A 20,197-nucleotide genomic window follows, 5' to 3' on the forward strand; every position below is an offset into this window, starting at 1 on the left:
TGTGTGTGTGTGTGAGAGAGAGAGAGTGTGTGTGTGTGTGTGTGAGAGAGAGAGAACGTTTCCTACTGCATTGTGATGACTATCACAACATTAAAGCTGAATATTCCAAGAAATACAACCAAATCTTCACCACCACCAGATTCAGACAAAACAAGTCATACTTTAGAAGAAGTGTGTGTGTGTGTGTGTGTGTGTGTGTGTGTGTGTGTGTGTGTGTGTGTGTGTGTGTGAGTGTCTGTGTGTGTGTGTGTGTGTGTGTGTGTGTCCTGCTCATGGATTATGTGTTTAACTCACTGATCAGCTCAGAGAGAGAATATGACTCAGAGAGCAGTTTGTTAAAGTGATGATTCACTCAGTCACTGTGAATGAAATCATGCTGTATTTATAACTAACTAGTGAGTGCTGTGACTCTGAGAGGTGTGTGTGTGTGTGTGTGTGTGTGTTGGTTGACCTGGGTGTGTGTAGTGTGTGGTTTAGACAGGATCTGACCAGATTAAACCGGTTCAGACCGGTTCAGTCAAACAGCAGGACCTCACCAGTCACCTGTTAATTAAACACAGTAGCCCACACACAGCCCCAGAAAAAAACAGATGCGTTTTCCAGCAAAAAATCGAACCGTTTCACAGAATAGAGTTTTATTAGAGTTTTTTCGTCACCCGTCTTCTGTTAAAACAGCGCTCCGGAACACACTTCTCACTCGCTTTATCACTGATTCTTTGCGCAGGAGGAAGCTAATAGATTGTATTTTTAAAATAGAAGAAGGGTCTCCGATTGAGATCTGAAGACCTGACCATCTGCTGCGCGAGCTTGAACTCACAGCGCGGTTCCGCTTCCGGCCAGCAGGCGGCGCTTCCGGCTTCATCGGAGCAGAAGAAGAAGAAGAAGAGCGGCGTTCACCCGGAAGTTTGCTCCGCGCGTGCTCTGATCGATCTGATCGGTTTGATCGGTTTCCTCAGACTCGTTCTCGGTGTGATGAGAGTCTCCTGCGCGCTCTGCTCTCTTTTACTCGGAGGTCTTTTGAGAAGGTAATGTTTCAGAAACTCTGAGCTCTTTCTGCTCTGTTCTGAACATCATGATGCAATGTTTGAGGAAACCGTGATATGTTTTATTTTTCACGATCGTTTCATAAAAAGCTGAAATCTTACATATATTTATATAAACCGCTTTACTGTCGCTTTTGATCAATTGAATGCGTTCTTGCTGAATAAAAGTATTTATTTGTTTTCTGTTATATCTTCTTTAACTTTCACATTTTAAGCAACATAAACGAAATAATAATCAGTATATTAGAATGATTTCTGGAGGATCCTGTGACTGAAAACTAGAGTAATGATGCTCAAAATAAATTACACTTTAACACACATTTATATAGAAAACCGTTTTAAATTGCAAGAATATTTTACAGTGTTTTTGTGTTAATCGTTAATTAAACCGGAAGTGATCTTTCTGTCATTATTCTGTTCTAAACCTGTCAGGTTCTCTTTATCCAGAGGAAGATATTTCAACATTATTCAGTTTATTCTGAGACCGATATTTCCGTTCTTTAGCTGACGAGAGGAAGAACAAAGTGCAGTGAATATTATAATAGTGTGCATTAAAAACCGGTGAGTTCATAATTAAGACAATACATTAAAATAATAAGTTATGGCACCAATTTCTAACATCAAGCGGCGTAGGAGCTGTTTGTATAACTGGAAGTGAGACAAAGAAATGACAAATAGTGAGAATAATAAGTTTGATTCTTTGTTGAGCTGTTTCTTTAATATCTGCCTCTAGTTTTCATGAAGAAAAAAACAGTGAAATATCTATTTAGGAGTCTTAGACCTTTCCAGTGATATCTGTGACTTCTCTTTTATGGTAAAGATCATGTTCCATGAATATATTTAGTTAATTTCCTACCGTAAACGTATCAGAACTTCATTTCTGATTAGTAGCATGCATTACTAAGAACAACTTTTAAGGAGATTTTCTCAATGTTTAGATTTTTTTCGCACCTTCAGATTCCAGATTTTCTAATATTTTCTCTCAGATAACCCATAGATCCACGGAGCAGCAGTTCATCCAGCTTCCAGGTGATGGTTTTTGTTGAAGCGAGGTGTCTAAAGTCCCGTCTTTCTCTCTCAGAATGTCGGTGTGTGGCGTCTCGGAGCGGGTCGTGATCTGGGAGACTCCGGAGCTGTCGGCGTATCTTCACCCGTCTCCGTGGACTCCAGGGGTCACCGTCGTCAGCCACAAGCGCTCGGACAGCTCCGGCCTCTTCCACTTACCTGAGGAGGCGTTCCTGCTGCTGGTTCTGGGCGGGAGGTCGGTGGCTCGCCTGCTGTGTGAGCGTCTGGCGGTGCGGCGCTGCGCTCTGGTCCACTCTCCTCACCGCGGGGCCGGGGCCGAGCTCCTCGTGGTGCCGCTCCACGGCCTGGGCTCCCAGTGGAAGCCGCACCTCGCCGCCGAACAGGATTTCCAGCCGTTCGATCCCGGATACGTCAGCTCCAAGAGCGGCCCGCGCTGGACCGAGGAGGATCTGGAGGCGGTCCGGAGCCGAGTCCGGGCTCAGCTGCCCGACCCAAACACGCCGGCTGACTACAGCTTCCTGGGAGATCCGTCTGACCCCGGGCTGTTCCCTCGCATCGTGCGCGGAGAGGAGAAGCAGTGGAGAGTGTGGGAGGATGACGAGCACGTGGCCTTCCTCACGCCCTTCCCCAACACACCCGGGCTGACCGTCCTGGTCCCGAGGAAGCCCCTGTCCAGTGACATCTTCCGGCTGGAGGAGGACGACTATCGGCGGCTGGCGTTGGCCTCCAGGAAGGTGTCCCGGCTTCTGGAGGCGGGGCTTGGCGCCTGGGGGGTGGGGCTTATCTTTGAGGGCTTTGAGATAGATTACGCTCATGCTAAACTGATTCCGCTCATCTTTCCGCCGGGTGAAGCGGAGATGAGCCTCAGCTGTCCGGCTCCGGAGTTCTTCGACCGCTATCCGGGTTACGTGACGTCCGTCAGCGGTCCGCCGGTCAGCAGGGAGAGTCTCCAAGAGATCGCCGCCAGACTTACCCAGCGCTAGGGTTACAGACAGGTGATAAATTGCAGAAACAAATCAGAAATTTTGGAAACTTAATTAGTAAAATAACTAGTGGTTGACTGATTTATCACAAAGACCAATACATCGGCTGATATTTGACATTCTTCACATACCTGTATTGACCAATGTGTTCAAGATGCACTTTATCACACACACTTTTGTTTTCTAGTCTAAATATCTACAAATTCTGGAGTAGTGGCTTTTTTCTTGACGATAAATGACTCAAAATGTCTTGTTTTGTAAAAAAAATTGAGTTATTTTTTACTTAACTAAATATATCTGGATTTAGTTTAGCCTTTGAATTGGGATTATTCATCTCACCCTATTGGCAGATATTTTTTTTTTATTGTTTTAACAAAAACTAAAGTCTGAATAATATTTTCAGAAAAAAAAAATTATTCTACTTGTCAAGTAAATGCATCTTTATTCCAGAATTGTATTATTTTATTAGAAAACAAGACAAAAATATGAAGATAGTAATATATAGTGATATAACTCTATACTAAAAAAGTCTAATAATTGCTTCTAATTATTAATAGAAAGACAGACGTAATACTTGCTCATTTACCGTCAGTATTTAGAAAATTTAATTTTACATTAAAAGCAAACAGCACTGCCTATTTTTCTTATGTGCCTATGATTATTTTTACTGTATGAATAATAAAATTAAATATGACATAAAGCACAGTTCTGCCTTTTTCTTAAATGTCTGTTTATTATTAATAAACAATGATAGCCATTATAAAAGTACATGAAGTATAAGACGCTCATAAAATAGGTAGACTGTACGACCGTAAAATATTAAAGTTATGGAAATTGATGATCAAAATAATATGATCTGGAACAACTGATATATTAATAGGACTAAAGACTGCCTGTTCAATATATCTAAAACGAGTTTAACCACTACAGGGTTTTAACTGAAATACTCTTAAAACTACATTTCATGATGTAACAGTAGTATTCTAGACATGATGCTGGTTTTCTCCTCTGCTGTTAACGCTCGCTGGTTTGTGTGAAATGCATTCTGGGATACCGTGCTGTCACGTCTTGCTGCATCCTCTCCGAGCGGAGCAAGAACACATCCGGGATATGAACCGCTCTTAACCTCGGATCAACACAAGTACGCTGAAGAACATGCTGAGAATCAGCTCTCGTTTCTGAGGGTTGATGGTCTTTTAATGCAAGGCTTTTGTCCTGTTCTTGTTTATAGAGTTACGTCGAGCTGGTTCTTTACACGCTTTACTGTACAGATGAAGATCAGTTTCACGTGTGCAGCTCTGATAGATCAGAAGAGCAGGTCAGACGTGTCCGTATGTTCCTTTATGGATCATGCATTAGCTAATATTCATATCTCTAGCAGTCTGAGATCAATGATAACAAGCTCACGTGAGCGTCTACTGTAAATGTTTTTCATGTTAATTAATCTCGTAGCATCATCTAGTTACACAATTACAAGCTCGTGCCATCTGTGTCACCTCAGTTCATTCTTAATTAATCCCCAGGCTTTTTAATTAACGCCTTAATTAGTGACTTGTTAATGTTCTTAATTACGCATCTGTAAAGCTTGTATCTAATGTGTGAGAAGTAAAAGAATCAGGTTATCTGACACAAACACAGCAGTGAGGAGAAGAAAGTGAAGTTCAGCTTCGTTCGCTGTAGAGTCTGAAGATCAATCAGAAAAGAGTCGTTAGGAGTCAAACGAGCAGCGGAGAAACAGAAGACGTCTTGGGAAACACGACACAGAAAACACAACAACCTCCACAGTTTCATAAAGTCAACATGCTGATGAAGAGCGCTTCGTTAAATCAGTGCTTCTCTACTGGTTTCATCAAATCAGAGTCGAGATTTCACATCAGAGCAATGCAGGGAATTACAATAATAACAAAAGTGAACATTAAAATATATTACAGTCTGTAGACCTTGAACAGGCCTAGTGAGAAACAGAATTATGAACATGGACTTCATAGGGATGTGGTTTGTTTTGGTTGCCAAGTGGTTTAATGTTCTCCACAATGGTGAACTGCCTTTAACAGAAGATTAAGTGTTTATTGTTGTCCTTTTAGTGTTATTGACACAATTTTCCTGTTTGATATTGTTAAGCTGCTTTGACAGAATCTGTATCGTTAAAAGCACTAAATAAATGTAGGTGACTTGACAGTGAGTTCAGCTCAAACCATCTTCATCCTCACCCAGACTGAAGTTAATGTATACCTTTAATGATGTCTGGCCTGTATTTTCATTTGAGTTTGAAGATGAAGTGGTCCAAAATAATGTGGAGTGTGATGGATATACAATATTTAATATCAATAAGACCATGGGAAGTGTTTTCTCCTCCCTGTCTTGCTGTCATAATGATTAAATATGGTTAGTTTCATGTGTAATTGACTGTGCTTTTCATGCTCTTAGTGCCTCATCACAACAGACCCGAGGCTCATGTTTGGTAACGAACCACTGGATCTCCATCCCTGCTCCTGAAGAGCCACTGTCCTGCAGATTTCAGATCCAACTTGACTAGTCAAGGTGTTCAGGGATATTAGATGATTACAGGTAGGTGTGTTAGGGCTGGAGCTCTCCAGGAGCAGGGCTGGAGATCCCTGGATTAGACCGAGACCCGAGTCCAAGAGTGTCAAATCAAACACTCACGGTGATGGGTTTCTTGGAAGGACTCGGCAGGCATTGACAGAAGGCAAATCGATCCATCTTAGAGATGTAGAGCAAAGGCTCGATGGTGCAGCTCAGGTCCATGATGGAGAAGACAGAGAGGCTGATCTTACAACGGAACGCCACGAAAGAGTAGGTGGAAGAAAACGGCATCAGAGCCACGGGAGGCAGATAGTTCACCACGATGATGGCAAGGACGATAATCACCATCTTGAAGGCCTTCTTCTTCACCGGGTTCATGACATCTTTCCCTGCCACGCTCTTCCTGAGGACCCAGATGATGGAGAGGTTGCAGAACATCATGATGAAGAAGGCAGAGAGGATGACTCCGCTGAAGACCTCGTTCACGCTCATGACGCCTAAGAAGGTTTTGGTCAGAGAGTAGGCCAGAATGAGTCCCCAAACCAGCACCGAGACACCGATCCGGATGCGAGTGTCACGGATCCCCGTGAAGAGGATGGGATGGACCACAGCGATGTACCTGTCCAGACAAATACAGGTGAGGAACAACGGAGTGACGTCTTTGAGTCCGTAGGCGAAACGCACCGAGTACCATACAGACGAGTCGTTGAAGTAGAGCCGGTTGGAAAGGTCGACCGGCGTCATGAGGCCAAAGTAGGCGTCCAGGATGGAGAGGTTAAAAATGAAGACGTCTGACGTCGAGCCTTCGCTCTTCTTCCTCAGAATCTGCCACAACACAAGGATGTTCAGGGGAACGCCTGCCACCAGGTTCAGTACTTTCACTCCAAAGTACAACAGAAACCAGTGAGGAGCCTCGGCACACTCCTCGAACTGGTACCACGGTAAACGTTGCCATCCAGAGACGCTGGAATTCAGACTCAAAGCCGAGGTGTTTTCCATGATGATGATGATGATGATGAACTGAGCTGCAGACGTCAGTTATAATGATACGTCTTTGGCAAGCAACTGTTATATCTACTGAACTTCAAACACTGAAACAGGTTGTCTCTCTGGTGAACTCTTGCTCAATACAGAGGCGTCTGCCGTAGTTCCGTCGACTGTCAACCTTTCTCTGACCAGAACCCAACTCAGACGCGTCGTCAGTTTAGCGTCTCTCTCGGGGAGCTCAGAGAAAAGCTCTTCCTGCGGGACACAGGGGTGGGACGCTTCGGATGCAACCAATTGTTGCAGTTATTTTGGGTCAACAAGAAGATCTCGTCTGTGATTGGATGGAGAGGACGATCTGGCGGAAAAGTTTGCGGTAAAGTCTCTGCAGTTCAGCGAAAGGGGGCGAACGAATTTTGTGACGCAACTGCGGGTTACAAGAAGAGCTTCACGTAAACAGGTGATGCAAGAAACAAATCTACCATAACATACTGCAAATACACATTTCTGGCGCTCTGCTACATTACAATATAAGAGCCCTCAACTGTCATAATACTCTATAGAGTGAAAGTATTTCAGTCTACACCATGTACCAAAACACTGTTTAATTTCAGTTGAGTTACTGGTCAGCTCATCCAAAACATACTTCAGGTTTAGGTCAGAACTTGTGTTTTTATAGAGAGGCTGATCTAGTGACTGGTCTGTTTACTTACATGTATTTGAATGTTTGATATTTTGGTGTGGGATTGAATGTCAGTTTGTCTCTTTCAGTCTGTGAGGCACGTGTTCAGTGTTTTAGTTCACATGTAAACCTGTACAAGACAACAGTGAGTATCATCAGCTGCTGCATCGCTGTATGTGTGAGATCTCTGCCATTAACACGAGAGCTTAGGAAAGCGTTCTTTATTTTCCCTATTGATGATGAATCCTCGTAATGCAGCATTTGTTCATTTGAAACTTTTCCTTTCATGTTAATTTTCTAAACAAACAAACAGCATCAGTAGCATTTGAGATTGAATAGATCTTTGTCTCTGAAGCTCTACTCAGGTGCTCATTAGCACTAAGGTTTCAGGTTTCAGGTTTTTTAATATGTTCATTTATTGAGCTGTATGTCACGTCAGATCTGTGTGCTTCACAGTTTTCCCTAAGGATAAATGACCCTCTCGTGTTACTTTGACTTTCCAGAGGTTTTACACATGATTGCAATACTTCCGAATGGAGGAATAAGTGAACACAGACAAGTGTATAATTTTGGAGTTCCTTTATGCATGAAAAATACAATAACTATATATTTCTTGTCATTTATCTCTAGCAGTCTGAGATCAATGATAACAAGCTCACGTGAGCGTCTACTGTAAATGTTTTTCATGTTAATTAATCTCGTAGCATCATCTAGTTACACAATTACAAGCTCGTGCCATCTGTGTCACCTCAGTTCATTCTTAATTAATCCCCAGGCTTTTTAATTAATGTCTTAATTAGTGACTTGTTAATGTTCTTAATTACGCATCTGTAAAGCTTGTATCTAATGTGTGAGAAGTAAAAGAATCAGGTTATCTGACACAAACACAGCAGTGAGGAGAAGAAAGTGAAGTTCAGCTTCGTTCGCTGTAGAGTCTGAAGATCAATCAGAAAAGAGTCGTTAGGAGTCAAACGAGCAGCGGAGAAACAGAAGACGTCTTGGGAAACACGACACAGAAAACACAACAACCTCCACAGTTTCATAAAGTCAACATGCTGATGAAGAGCGCTTCGTTAAATCAGTGCTTCTCTACTGGTTTCATCAAATCATCATTTCAAATAAGTGCAAAACTCTAACCAATGTACGTATTAAACATTGAAATATATTAATATTGTATTATGTGGAGCCTAAAAGGCCCAGTAAGATAAAGACGTTTTTACATGACTTTAATTTCAACCTTTTACATCAGTAGCTGGGCCTATGGAAGCTTTTTCTCTTTTCTTTCTTGGTCGATGAGTCTATTTAACTGCCAAATTGATTATGTTCTGTTTACTTTTTTGCACTTAACATTGTGTTTACCCATCTTTCAGTGACCAACAGACCAGAGACACGTCACTTGAGAACCACTGCATTAGAAAGATGAAATGAAAACCCAAAAACCATACACAAAATCTGTTTTTTTTGTTTCAGATGCTCACAGTGATGGGTTTCTTGGAAGGACTCTGCAGGCAGTGACAGAGCACAGATCGATCCATCTTAGAGATGTAGAGCAAAGGCTCCATAGTGCAGCTCAGGTCCATCATGGAGAAGACGCCAAGAAGGACCTTACAATGCAGCTTCATGAACGAGAAGGTGGAAGCGAACGGCAACAGAGCCACGGGAGGCAGATAGTTCACCACGATGATGGCAAGGACGATAATCACCATCTTGAAGGCCTTCTTCTTCACTGGGTTCATGACATCTTTCCCTGCCACACTCTTCCTGAGGACCCAGATGATGGAGAGGTTGCAGAACATCATGATGAAGAAGGCAGAGAGGATGACTCCGCTGAAGACCTCGTTCACGCTCATGGTGCCTAAGAAGGTTTTGGTCAGAGAGTAGGCCAGAATGAGTCCCCAAACCAGCACAGAGACACCGATCCGGATGCGAGTGTCACGGATCCCCGTGAAGAGGATGGGATGGACCACAGCGATGTACCTGTCCAGACAAATACAGGTGAGGAACAACGGAGTGACGTCTTTGAGTCCGTAGGCGAAACGCTGGGAGTACCAGACAGTCGGGTCGTTGAAGTACAGCCGGTTGGAAAGATCGACCGGCGTCATGAGGCCAAAATAGGCGTCCAGGATGGAGAGGTTAAAAATGAAGACGTCTGACGTCGAGCCTTCGCTCTTCTTCCTCAGAATCTGCCACAACACAAGGATGTTCATTGGGAATCCTGCCACCAGGTTCAGTACTTTCACTCCAAAGTAGAAGATGAACCAATGAGGAGCTTCTGCACACACTTCATACTGATACCAGAGAGGCTGATGCCATCCGGAGATGCTGGAGTTCAGGCTCAGAGCCGAGGTGTTTGACATGATGATGAAGAGCTGTGGACGAGAATAAGTGTTATCAACATGAATTCAAGATCTAATTGAGATTAAAGGGATGGCCAAGCCTTATCCAACAATGACTTTAAGAGTGAGTTTGTCTCTAAGAACCTCATAAAATCAGGATGGACAAGTATTAGCACCCCCCCCCCCTTCTGAAGAACAGAAAAAGTCATTTCCAAAACTTTGGCAATGGCTGTATCCATATGTGTGCACAAGTCATTGGTGTTTTCAGCTCTTAGTCACAGCAGAGGTTTCCCACACTGACTCAGTCAATCATTTCTTTTTGAACCTTACTTTATACACAGAAGCGCTGTCATGTTAGGATAGAAGGTCCTGTCCAAACTGTTGCTATAAAATGAGAAGCACAGTTTCCTAGATCATCATTATATGCTTTTGTACTAAAACGTGTTCATTAGAAGGAGGTGCTAATACTTTTGTTCATATGGTGTATGTGTTTGTAGTCGGCACATGATAGAGCGTCAGTAAACAACATATCATATCGAGAATTACATTTTTGATTAGACTGCTAAGAATGTTAAGGATTTGCCTACAGTGCAGGCTTCCATTTCCAAACCAAGGTTCCTCAAATCCAATCCTGGAGACCCACTATGTTATAGAGTTTATCTGAAACCTATCTGTGATCCTGATTAGCCTGCTCGGGTCAGGAGTGTTTTATCAGGGCTGGAGCTAAACTCTGTAGGTTAGTGATCCTCCAAGGCATGATCTGAGGAACACATGAGAGATCAGCAGGGAGCCTAGATGTACTAGAACTAGAAATAAATTACCATATCATATCATGGCTGCACTCATCTCATGTGTGGTGTAACATCCGGATCATTGGAGTAGTGTTTTATACACTGCAGCAGAAGATCCACATCAACACAAGCAACACTGTCACCTTGTGGGCTGCTAATGCCATGACTTTAACCCACGCTCAATTCTTCAGATGAGTCACAGTGTAGCACAGGACCCGCAAATAACCTTTGTTGAAAGGTGAAGCAGTGCATATAATAACCTGTATCTGTGTACTCTGCATGATGATGATAGACCATATTACAGTTAGAAAGAAGCGAGCTTTGTTTTGAGATTCCCAAGTAAATATATAATAGATTTATAAAATTTGCATCCAAACATATTTCTACAAAATATGTAAACAATATGATATATGCCATAAATTCAGCAGAAACTCAATTTCTGGCTAAGTTTTGACCACTTTTTATCAATCCCACAGGAATGAACAGACTATATTTCTGCTAAAAGCTCAGTGCTTAGCCTCTGCATTCTTCAAAATAAAAGTGCTTCACAATGCCATAGAAGAACCTTCTTTTTTCTAACTCGTTCCATAAAGAACCTTTAACATCTAAAGAACCTTTCTGTTTCACAAAAGGTTTTTTGTGGGGAAAGATTGTAAAAATGTATGGTTCTTCATAGAACCTTTGACAAAACCGTTCTTTGTGAAACCAAAATGTTTTATTTTATGGCATATCTGTGAAGAACCTTTATTTTTAAGAGTGTCTGTATTCTCCCATAGAACCTGTGTAGCAAACTCTTCCGTCATATTTCTAATTCCAAGTAATTGTATTAAATTACTATATAGTGTATTATCTATGGTAAACCAAAAAGTTTTGTGTAACATATTATATATTTGTCTTGTAGTGGGAAAATGCACTCGGGTGATGTTAGCCAATCAGAGCAGCTGCTGAACACCTTAAAGAAGACAGAGCTGTTTTAGTCTCATATCTCATAGTTTATGCAAATATTTTTTCCAAAACCCAATTACATATTGATATATTAAGGCATGACTTTTTCAAATGATCACCGGTATGACCAATTATCAATATTTGACAGATAACTCACCCACTACAGAGGTGTCCTGCTTCGATCCTCACGAAAGTCTCTGCCAAGGTCTGTCTGACCATCACCTGAAGACGTGTCCTTAGTTTAGTGTCTCTCCCGCGGGACACAGAGGTGGGACGTTTGGACACAACCAATTGTGGCGGTTCTTTTGGGTCAACAAACAGAAGCTGTCTTTTATTGGCTGAAGAAGAGAAAAAGTTTCAGGATCAAAGTTTTGTGATGTAACTGCAGGTTGCGAGCAGAGCTTGACGTAAACAGGTGATGCAAGGAACAAATGAGTAAATCTACTGTAACATCTTGCGAATACACACAAGCTTTACCATAGAAGAGCCCTTGACTGTCACATGAGCCAATATTTCATTCACAGTAGAACACGGATAACATAACAACTGTTTAAAATTGGAAAATGGACATTTTATGCACAAAAGTGAGCTCGTGTTAAATCTGATGTCTGCTGCAGGTCTCAGAGTAGTTGTGACGGGGTCATGTTCATCATCACGGTGAAGCATCTCCGTTTCAAAACAGCTTGAAGACGTCTGTTTATGAGTTTCTGGAGTTCTGGTGTTGAAATTTGGTCCCTTTCTTGTCTGATATATTTTTCATTTAGTGATGGTCTAAACGTTCTCTAAAGTTGATGAAATCAATTCAGCTCCGGACTCTTCTTCTATGAAGTCATGTTGTTGTAATATCTGCAGTATGTGGTTTATGTTCTTCTGAAACACACCAGACCTTCTCTGAAATAGACGTCATCCGGAGGGGAGCATCCTCTAAAGCCTTTATATACCTTTCAGCATTCATAGAGCCTTCCAGAACATGAAGTTTCTCATACAGTATACACTTCTACACCTCCATACCATCAGAGATGCTGCTTCTGAACTGAACTCTGAAGATCTCCTCCTCTTTAACTCAAGAACACAGTGTCTGTGATTTAAAACAATAATGATCATTTTGGACTCATCTAACCATAGAAACACTTTGAAACAGTCTATTTTAAATGAGTCTAGGCCCACAGGACACAACAAGCCTCTTTTTATCATGACAGAGCTTTAGTTGTCATCTGCAGACGGCTCGGAGGATCGTGTTTACCGATGTTGGTGTGTTGGGCCCATTCAGGAATCATGTGATGAGTGTCGTCTGAGGACCTGAAGACCACGGGATTCCTGCAAAGTCCCTTTCTCACAGAGGCCCAGCTGTCTCTATCTTCACACAGATCTTCAGACTCTTAATGATTACCTGTCGCTCTCACGTCTGTGATCCTCTGCTCTTCTCTCTGTACGTGAAGGACACCACAGTCCTCAAGAAGGGAGACGGGTCTGCTCACAGAGAGGAGGTTAAAGAGCTGAGCGCTCAACAAAGACGGTGGAGGTGATGTGGACTTCAGGAGAAAGTCCCGAAGAAGGACGCTCACGTAGACTCCACTGATAAAAGACCCAGCGGATCTCCAAGACTAATGGTGTGACCTGAGGTCAATGAATGTAATTAGGTTCTAGATGTTCTTCCGCTGAATCTTTTCAGTCCTCTGTTGCCAACTTTTAGATCTGTATCAGACATCAAATTAGAAACAAGCTCATTTAGTGTAAGATTTCTCAGTTTAAACATCTGTTGCGTTCTCTCTCGATCTATTCTGAATATAATATCACCTCATTTGATTCGAAAGTCTTTCATTTTTCTTTTTTTGTTAACGTCCCTGATCCAGTCTGTGTCTTTTCTTCAGTGTGTCTCTCTCAGTTCATTTCACTCTTTTTAACACAATTAAATTTACAGACAGAAACCTGTACAACATTTTAATAGAAGGAGGTTCTTGTTAAAAGGTTCCTTCCTCGATGACCGACCCGACTGAAACACATCATTGAGATTAAAAGCTTTAACTTTCATCCAAAGTGACTTTGCATTGTTTCAGAACTATATTCACCATTTTTTTAAACTTAATACGAATTCATCTAGAAAACTAAACGTCTCCATCTCTTCAAGGCACCAGAATTTTGAAAGTTTTAATGACACAAATATTTCATCAGAAGAAATACGTACTGAACCAGAGTTACTGTTCAATATTAGCTCTTATTATCAACATCAGTTCATTTTGCCTTTTAACACTAAAAAGTTCAAGCATCAGATGATGGTGTTCTTTTAAACAATTAGAAATTTAACACAGAAAACAGGAATTACCACAATAATAAAAGAGAAATGAATACATAACTGTATCATAATTTAAGGAGTCTTATTATTTTTATGGAACACATACTCCAAATTATTATTATAATGTATTATTATAACATTTTCAGCAGCTAAAAAGTGTTTAATAAGTCAGTTCTTTATAACTTTTGCTGTCGTGTGTCATTTTTCAAGCATTCATTTGGGCATTAATTGTAATAAATCTAATCTTCCTCGAGCGGAAATACGTGGGAAAATGATGTTTAGTACAGATTTATAGAAAGCTTCATCTTAAGAGGTCAGGAAACATTTCGGATTATTATCAGTGTTTAAAAAAGTTGAATACAGTACATTTTTTCAGGATTCTACGATGAACAGAAAGATCCTGATATTTATTTGCAAATAAAAAGCTGTTGTTAAATCACACACACTGTACCGTTCAAAATGAACATTTCAGTGTAGTGTCTGTGGTCTGGAGATCATCACGGAGTCTCTTTCAGAGAGTTTATGAGTGACATAAACATCCACTTCATTTGACATTTTAGGAAGCTTTTCTTTTCATTTAGCAATATCTGGCAACACTGCATCGCCGGCACAGACAGGAAAACACCCCCAGCAAGAAATATCATGATCTCAGTATTTAATAAACAGATCCGTACGTTACATAATGAAGTGAAATACTAGCAGGATGAAGACGTCTATGTTCAAAGATCATGATTTAACACAAAGTTATCAGCTAGCTGTAGTAATGAGAGTTATAAAGGCAATGTGTATGAATAATAAATACTGCACAAGTAATAAACAAATGATAGTTATTGACAGTGTTGAATTAAATCCTGCATGTCTCTTTTAAAGTGTATTTATTTGTTTAATTCTTTAACATTTCTTAAAATAGAAACTTATTTTGAACAGTAATTTTTTTGTCATATTTTTACTGTTTTGCTGCAGGTTTGGTGAATAAAAGAGACTCCCGCTGGTCTTAATACATGAGATAACTACAGAGAAACATCACAACTCTGCTGATCTGATCAGACTGAGATCCTCTGAATACATTCTGAAACACTTAAACTAGTGTTCCTTTAAAACAGAGAGGATGTGATGTTGAAGATTACTGTAGACAGCTAAAATCCATAAGAATAGTGCCTAGAGTACAGTATTAATATGAAGAATTTGCTTAGATTTTTAGGTCTAAAATTAACAAATAAAATCCTGGAATTTTTTCTCTCTTGTATTTATTTATTTTTAAATGTAGTTTTGGCTCGGCCCAAAAAAAAAAACACTATGCAAACAAAAAATATTTAATTAATTTGGCATACCACCACATTAAGATATTATTATTAATGATTTAGGGCAGATGTGTTCAATTGTTCATTAAACCGCAGGTCTTGAATTAGGTCTAAAAAGATGTTCATATTTTATTTGAACCGTTTCCTGATTCAGATCACTCCTAAGATGGACGGAACGGTGAACGACCCAGAACCCAGAGCTCCTGAAGCGCGCGTTCCGTCCGCTGGAGGTGACGTCATGACGCAGAGCGTCCGCTAGATGTCGCGCGAGCTCCACCGACGCGCCTCGCCGCTGGTTTTCCACGCCGCGGATCCAGCAGGAACAAACTGTACCGCGTCCGAATCACACGACCGATAAACCCACGCGCTCCGGTCCTCTCCTCACACCGACGGGCCCGCGCGCGTCTCCTGCACGCGCGCTACGAAGTCGCGTCTGGGTTTTTTCCCAAACGTTTTTTTTTTTCCCCTCATACGGAACGTTCATTATTGGCTCGTCACATGTCGACGCTTCCCGGTCGCTGCGTCGCGAGCTTAACGCAGATGTTTTAAAAAAAACACACACACATCTAGTCAGACAGAACCCTGCGTTCGGTTCTTAAACGCTAAAAGCGCTTCGTGCTCAAACGGGGAGAACGGGAAACCGCAGCGAGAATAAAGCAACGAGAGCGCGAGGAAACCGGAGAGGAGGGGCGCGTGTGCGCGTGCGTTTCCTCTCCGCCGCAAGAATCCAGAGAGAGAGAGAGAGAGAGAGAGAGAAGAAAGGAAAAGCAGCAGCTCCACGCCACTCCTTTGTTTTAGGAAATCGCTCGAATCGCTCGAAGGACTGGAATGATGCATCGCGTTTCTCTCGCGTTTTCCCGCGACGCCTGTTTTTAAAGGCGAACTTGACGATTTTGCGTTTAATTCGCTGGAAGAGCGTTCGAGATCCGAAACCTTCAGACGCAGTGCGCGTTGCCTTCGCGTTCGCCCTCCATGCGTTTAGACCCGTTTTTTCCCCCCACCGTTCTGCGTTCCTCGTCTCCGGATCCTCTGATCTACCGAAGCGTTCCGAAGCTCGCTGGGGGTTTTTTTCTGCTCGCGGTTCGCGTCCAGGCCCGAGATACTCGCTACTCTTCAAAGGCCTTTAATGCGGCAGGCGCGCGTCACACTGTAACGGGTTTGAACGCGTCAGATGAGCGTCGGTTCTGATCCATAAAGCGCCGCTGATCCTGAGCCAGAACACGTCTCCTGCGCCGCTCGCTCTTCATACGCAGCGTCTGCGGCCCTCTTCAATGTTAATGTCGACCGACGTCGCATCTGTAATGCTGCCGGTGAGCCGCGGGATCCTGGAGCGCGACAGGGATCTGGACGCGGGTTCGGCGGCGGTCCGGGGGATGAAGCGCGGGGATCCGGAGCCGGAGGGAGCCGCGGCGGCGGGGGATTCGGTCGGGGCGGAATGCAAGCGAGCGCGGATGGACGGAACCGGAGAGCTCGGACAGGTAAGCGTTAAAACCACCATTCCGTGTGTGTGTGTGTGTGTGTGTGTGTGTGTTTAGGACAGAATAGATGCTTGTGCTTCTCAGGTCTGGCCCGTTACACGGGATGAAAACAAACGGCTTTCGCTCAGACCCGGGTTTCTCTCTCTGTTGTGATGCTCGTGAATCACAGAGGTGGTTTTCCAGCGCCTCTCTCTCTCTCTTTATCTCTCTATCTCTCTCTCTCATCCGAGGCCTGCAGTCCTCTCCATCTCTCCATCCTGCGGTACTTTTCCATCCTCCAGCACGAGCTCTTCTCTTCCGCTCCTCACGCTCTGTGTTTGTAGACAGACGTGATCTCATCTCATTTCAACATTTTATCCATCCATCCATCCATCTCTCTCTCTCTCTCTCTCTCTCTCTCTCTCTCTCTCTCTCTCTCTGTTCGTTCTCCGGTAAGTGATCTAAAGTGCTGCATGGACCCTAATGGCTCATTTTCACAGGCTAATGGCTCACGGTTTCTCTAAACTGCACCATGACGGTTTAAGACCGAGCAGATGTGTGTGTGTGTGTGTGTGTGTGTGTGTGTGTGTGTGTGTGTGTGTGTGTGTGTGTGGAGCTCGCTGGTGTAGCCCAAAAAAGGTATTGATCCTGCTCCGAGAGCGAGAGACTGGAAATACGCCTGCAGCAGAGGCAGAAATGGAGCGGGGGCTGCAGGAGCCAAACTGTTTGGTAACAAGAGACGAGCACTTATGAAAACCAGGAGATGGAGGAAATTAAAGGAATGAGACGTCGATGTGAAGCGTGTGTGTGTGTGTGTGTGTGTGTGTGTGTGTGTGTGTGTGTGTGTGTGTGTGTGTGTGTGTGTGTGTGTGTGTAAACACCCCGGTCCGATTCTCCTCTCTCCTGTGAGAGCTTCACAAACCTGGGAGAACGTGAATCCAGGTCCAGTGTTTAGAGCAGATTTAACGAACATCGTTGGTCAGAAGCTGTAGGAATTTGTTCTGAGCCGCTGCTGTCCACTGTGATATTAAAATCACATCAGTCCACACACACACACACACACACACACACACACACGCTCCGTCAGAAGAGGATTTGCTGTATCACTGACAGTAAAGAGGCTTTTTGTTGTGCTAAAGAGATCTACACTTGTTTCAGAGTGGCATTAGTCTCTGATCTCCCATTTATCCTGACGTGGGCTGCTGGGGGGGGTTAATACACACACACACACACACACACACACACACACACACACACACACACGCTCGCTCGCTCTGATTGGAGATTTGCAGATAAGTCTTTATGTTTTTCCCTCCTGCTCTGAGCTGTGTGTTGAATCTGCTCTTCTGTTGTAATGTGCCCTACTTACCCCGCGTCTCCTGTAATTACCCCTATGGGATCGCGCACATGTGTTACCATGGCAGCTCTGAACTTTGACCCCACGAGCGGAGCAGTAAAGTCGGGGTGTGGTGCTGATGGTTATTACTGAAGACAATAGAGTCTCATCTGCTCCGGAGTCGAGGAAGCGTCTTTTAAAAGTTTCTTCGTTAGCAAACACCGCTGGTCCTCCGGCCAATAAATGATCCGTTCATAAAAAACTTGTCTTGGTGACATTTAATTGAAAACTGAAAAATAAATCCCAAGCCACGCCCCTAACTACAAGATTGAGGAGGAGCATCACAATAAACCCCGCCCTCAATATTCTGTTTCCTTTGCAAATAAGTCTCAAAGCTAAAAGAATATAGTAGCTCCGAGAGAGAGAGAGAGAGACAGAGAGAGAGAGACAGAGAGAGACAGAGAGAGAGAGAGAGAGAGAGAGAGAGAGAGAGAGAGAGAGAGAGAGAGAGAGAGAGAGAGAGAGAGAGAGAGAGAGAGAGAGAGAGAGAGAGAGAGAGAGAGAGAGAGAGAGAGAGAGAGAGAGAGAGAGAGACAGAGAGAGAGAGAGAGAGAGAGAGAGAGAGAATCACGTCGTCTGTCTGTCTGTTGTGTGAAAGTATTAGTGGTCTTTATTTTGATGTGGGTTCATGAAGCAGCACTAAAACACCTCAGTTCTCGAGACTCTCCTTCATGTCAATAAAAAGAGCTGCTTCGAGTTTTTCCAGGATGCGTGCATCGAGTGTGTTCCCTTCAGTGTTTGACCTTTTAAAAGAGATTTATTTTTTTTGAGTGTGTTGAGCAATGTGTTTTTCATTTTCTTAGTCTTTCGTTTAGTACCTCACTGAGTGTGTGTGTGTGTGTGTGTGTGTGTCTCTCTCACACACACACACACAACTGATGTCATGACTGTAGACCTCCATCTTGAGTGCGTTCAGCAGCACACACACACACACACACACACACACACACACACAGGAAGTATAAACTGCACAGACGGATTCAAGGCACTAACAGACACACATGAAGTAGCAGAGAGCTTTGAAACACTCGTCCTCACGTTCACTAATCATCTCGTCTTTCTTCACCTCCGTCCTTCAGCTCTCCATCTGTTCACTTTCTTGTCCTTCTCACTCCATTCTGCTGTTCTCTCTTCACTGGAAGTTACAGGTCAGGAAGTTTGAGGGAATCATAGTTTCTGTTCTCAGACTGTGTGTCTGTGTGTGTGTGTCTGTGTGTGTGTGTGTGTGTGTGTGTGTGTGTGTGTGTGTGTGTGTGTGTGTGTGTGTCTGTGTGTGTGTGTGTGTGTGTGTGTGTGTGTGTGTGTGTGTGCATGCGCTCGCGAGCGGTCAGTCCTTAAGGAACCGAGGCACATGACGGGGCGGTGGAGGGGTTCTCTGTGACTCATTGTCTCTCTCTCTCACACACATGGACTCCAGATGTTTCTGTCTTCATTCTCTGGACGGCCTTTAGATCTGATCCTCAAATATCAGCAGAAAAAACACACTCGGGCTTTCAGTCGGGAAGCAGAATCTGGGCTGAATCTCAAGAACACGTCCAGCTCATATTTCAGAAAAAGCTGGCTTTTGATCAACACAAATCATTTCAGGCCTCTCTCTTTTTCCGTCGTGACGTTGTTTCGTGTTTTTTTTTTTTTTGCGTGCTGCAAAAAGCATCAGTTGAATCGCTTTTACTGTAAAAATCTTAGATTCTTACTGTAATGCGTTTTCTTTTTGCATGGCCGTTTAAGAGCGAGGCTCTGTAGTATTACAGTAATGAAGGTTTTGAAAGCGAGAACATAAATGACGCAATCTTAAAAAAAGATTCCCCTCGGTCCTATAATTAGAACGGCGCAGTACGACTCGTTTCTTCTTGGGATTGTTGCAGTGCATTGTGGTCCGTGTTTTGATGCGATGGCGCTGCGGATGCTTCTTCGGTGTGGAGCGTGCTGGAGCGGCGCAGTGCGCACTGCTAAGTGTTCCCTCAGGGGACCGTAGGAGGGACATTAGTTCCAGCTGGGAGCTGCACGGAGCTCAAAGAGGGTGTTTATCAGGAGAAGATGAGAAGAGACGCGGCAGCAGAGCAGAAATAACCCGTGATTCTCTGCAGAACCGTCCTCGACTCCATTTCCTCTGTCCTGGAGCCGAGAGCGTCTCGTTTCTGCTCTCGTGTGTTGTGTAAGCGTCTCATCTGCTATAAATATTAACTACGGCAGATCTTTTGGACCCTAATAAGTGACTGTTAAAGTGCTGTAGTAAAAGCGCGTCCTCCGTCCCTCGTGTGGTGATTATCTTCTTGTTTTAACGTGTAAACAAAAGCTGGGCTTGAACCCCGACGAGGAGCGTGTGGGCCGGCGCTAATCTGATTATACAGCACTATAGACCAATTAAAGCTGCCGCCCAATTAGAGGCGGTGCTAGAGATCTCACAGACGCCGAG

The 20,197-nt window shown here is 43.3% G+C and overlaps 4 protein-coding genes across 8 annotated transcripts in view; 2 read left to right on the top strand and 2 right to left on the bottom strand.

Moving 5' to 3' along the window:
- Window positions 1–571: 571 nt before the first annotated feature.
- LOC122333320 lies at window positions 572–3,752 on the top strand. The gene is made up of 2 exons (XM_043230885.1): window positions 572–1,025; window positions 2,125–3,752. Exons 1-2 carry the CDS (start codon window positions 973–975, stop codon window positions 3,050–3,052), a joined length of 981 nt encoding a protein of 326 aa, XP_043086820.1. The 5' UTR covers window positions 572–972; the 3' UTR covers window positions 3,053–3,752.
- A 1,854-nt stretch (window positions 3,753–5,606) lies between these two features.
- On the bottom strand, window positions 5,607–6,595 carry LOC122333322 (G-protein coupled receptor 4-like). The gene has a single exon (XM_043230887.1). The coding sequence runs from the start codon at window positions 6,593–6,595 to the stop codon at window positions 5,705–5,707; it is 891 nt and encodes a 296-aa protein (XP_043086822.1). The 3' UTR covers window positions 5,607–5,704.
- Window positions 6,596–6,603: 8 nt separating this feature from the next.
- LOC122333321 (P2Y purinoceptor 1-like) lies at window positions 6,604–12,409 on the bottom strand. Its single transcript, XM_043230886.1, has 2 exons — window positions 11,492–12,409; window positions 6,604–9,631 (listed from the first exon to the last, which is right to left on the bottom strand). Exon 2 carries the CDS (start codon window positions 9,617–9,619, stop codon window positions 8,729–8,731), a length of 891 nt encoding a protein of 296 aa, XP_043086821.1. The 5' UTR covers window positions 9,620–9,631; window positions 11,492–12,409; the 3' UTR covers window positions 6,604–8,728.
- A 2,599-nt stretch (window positions 12,410–15,008) lies between these two features.
- rbfox2 (RNA binding fox-1 homolog 2) overlaps window positions 15,009–20,197 on the top strand; it is a 28,352-nt gene continuing 23,163 nt past the window's right edge. For 3 of the 5 annotated variants that reach the window (XM_043230879.1, XM_043230882.1, XM_043230881.1), the window contains exon 1: window positions 15,013–16,406. In XM_043230879.1, coding sequence (XP_043086814.1) covers window positions 16,200–16,406 — 207 coding nt within the window. In that variant the 5' untranslated portion in view covers window positions 15,013–16,199. Of the gene's footprint in view, window positions 16,407–20,197 lie in introns of all 5 variants that reach the window. The other 2 variants (XM_043230880.1, XR_006248618.1) reach the window with 2 other exon arrangements.

Source organism: Puntigrus tetrazona, unplaced genomic scaffold (genome assembly GCF_018831695.1).
Source record: "Puntigrus tetrazona isolate hp1 unplaced genomic scaffold, ASM1883169v1 S000000234, whole genome shotgun sequence".
NCBI lineage: Eukaryota > Metazoa > Chordata > Actinopteri > Cypriniformes > Cyprinidae > Puntigrus > Puntigrus tetrazona.

Coding starts and splice junctions, on each gene's coding strand:
- LOC122333320 (XM_043230885.1), top strand. CDS start 973: ATGAGAGTCTCCTGCGCGCTCTGCTCTCTTTTACTCGGAGGTCTTTTG. Junction 1,026..2,124: donor CTCGGAGGTCTTTTGAGAAG/GTAATGTTTCAG, acceptor TTTCTCTCTCAG/AATGTCGGTGTGTGGCGTCT.
- LOC122333322 (XM_043230887.1), bottom strand. CDS start 6,595: ATGGAAAACACCTCGGCTTTGAGTCTGAATTCCAGCGTCTCTGGATGG.
- LOC122333321 (XM_043230886.1), bottom strand. CDS start 9,619: ATGTCAAACACCTCGGCTCTGAGCCTGAACTCCAGCATCTCCGGATGG.